At 55.6% G+C, this 1,422-nt stretch overlaps 1 protein-coding gene across 1 annotated transcript; it reads right to left on the bottom strand.

Annotated features, from left to right (window-relative positions):
* Positions 1-62: 62 nt before the first annotated feature.
* Positions 63-1,405, bottom strand: LOC107199445 (collagen alpha-5(IV) chain-like). The gene is given in 1 exon segment (XM_033511792.1): positions 63-1,405. A coding segment is annotated over 1 exon segment (1,161 nt). The 5' UTR covers positions 1,320-1,405; the 3' UTR covers positions 63-158.
* Between the last annotated feature and the right edge of the window lie 17 nt (positions 1,406-1,422).

Below are 1,422 nucleotides of genomic sequence, written 5' to 3'. Positions count from 1 at the left end.
ACCAGGAAACCCCGGGAGTGGATCACTGGGAGTGGATCACGGGGAGTGGATCACGGGGAGTGGATCACGGGGAGTGGATCACCGGGAAACATCGGGAATGGATCACCGGGAACGGATCACCGGGAACGGATCACCGGGAACGGATCACCAGGAATGGATCACCAGGAATGGATCACCAGGAAACACCGGGAATGGATCACCGGGAATGGATCACCGGGATTCTCCCAAAATTCCTGGAATGAAAATCCCAGGATTCTGGGAATGAAAATCCCAGGATTCTCCTGAAATTCCTGGAATATTCCGTGGCTCGGGAGGATTCCCGAGATTCCCGGGATTCCCAAGATTCCTGGGATTCCCGGGATTCCTGAGATTCCCGGCATTCCCGAGATTCCTGGGATTCCTGAGATTCCTGGGATTCCTGAGATTCCTGGGATTCCTGAGATTCCTGGGATTCCTGGCATTCCTGGGATTCCCGGCATTCCTGGGATTCCCGGGATTCCCGGCATTCCTGAGATTCCCGGCATTCCCGAGAATCCCAGGATTCCTGGCATTCCCAGCATTCCCGGCATTCCTGGGATTCCCGAGATTCCTGGGATTCCCGAGATTCCCGGGATTCCCGAGATTCCCGAGATTCCTGGGATTCCCAAAATTCCCGGGATTCCCGAGATTCCTGGGATTCCTGGGATCCCCGGCATTCCCGAGATTCCTGGGATTCCTGGGATTCCCAAGATTCCTGGCATTCCTGGGATTCCCAGCATTCCTGGCATTCCCAAGATTCCCGGCATTCCTGGGATTCCCGGAATTCCCGGGATTCCTGAGATGCCTGGGATTCCCAGCATTCCTGGGATTCCCGGCATTCCCAAAATTCCCGAGATTCCCGAGATTCCTGGGATTCCTGGGATTCCCGGCATTCCTGGCATTCCCGAGATTCCTGGGATTTCTGGGATTCACAGCATTCCTGGGATTCCCAAGATTCCTGGCATTCCCAAGATTCCCGGCATTCCCAAGATTCCTGGGATTCCCGAGATTCCCGAGATTCCTGGGATTCCCGGCATTCCCAGCATTCCTGGGATTCCCGGCATTCCTGGGATTCCCGAGATTCCCGGCATTCCTGAGATTCCTGTGATTCCCGAGATCCCCGGCATTCCTGGGATTCCCGGCATTCCTGGGATTCCCGGGCTGACCTTGACGAGCTCGAAGGGAAATCTCTCGTGGAAAATCCGATTGATCCGAGCGCCCCCGGAGAGCTCCAGGGTGTCCACCTGATCCCCGGATCCCTCGATCCGCTTCTCGAAATCCACCCCGAACTGCTGCACCATCCTGGGGGGAAAAACGGGAATGGGAATTCCCAAAATTCCCAAAATTCCATGGGAAAATGGGGATCAGAGAGTGGGAAATCCCAGAATTCCATGGGAAAATGGG

This window comes from Parus major, unplaced genomic scaffold, assembly GCF_001522545.3.
Source record: "Parus major isolate Abel unplaced genomic scaffold, Parus_major1.1 Scaffold723, whole genome shotgun sequence".
Taxonomy (NCBI): domain Eukaryota; kingdom Metazoa; phylum Chordata; class Aves; order Passeriformes; family Paridae; genus Parus; species Parus major.
Note: the sequence above shows the minus strand (reverse complement) of the source record. Positions and strands in the feature narration are given on the sequence as shown.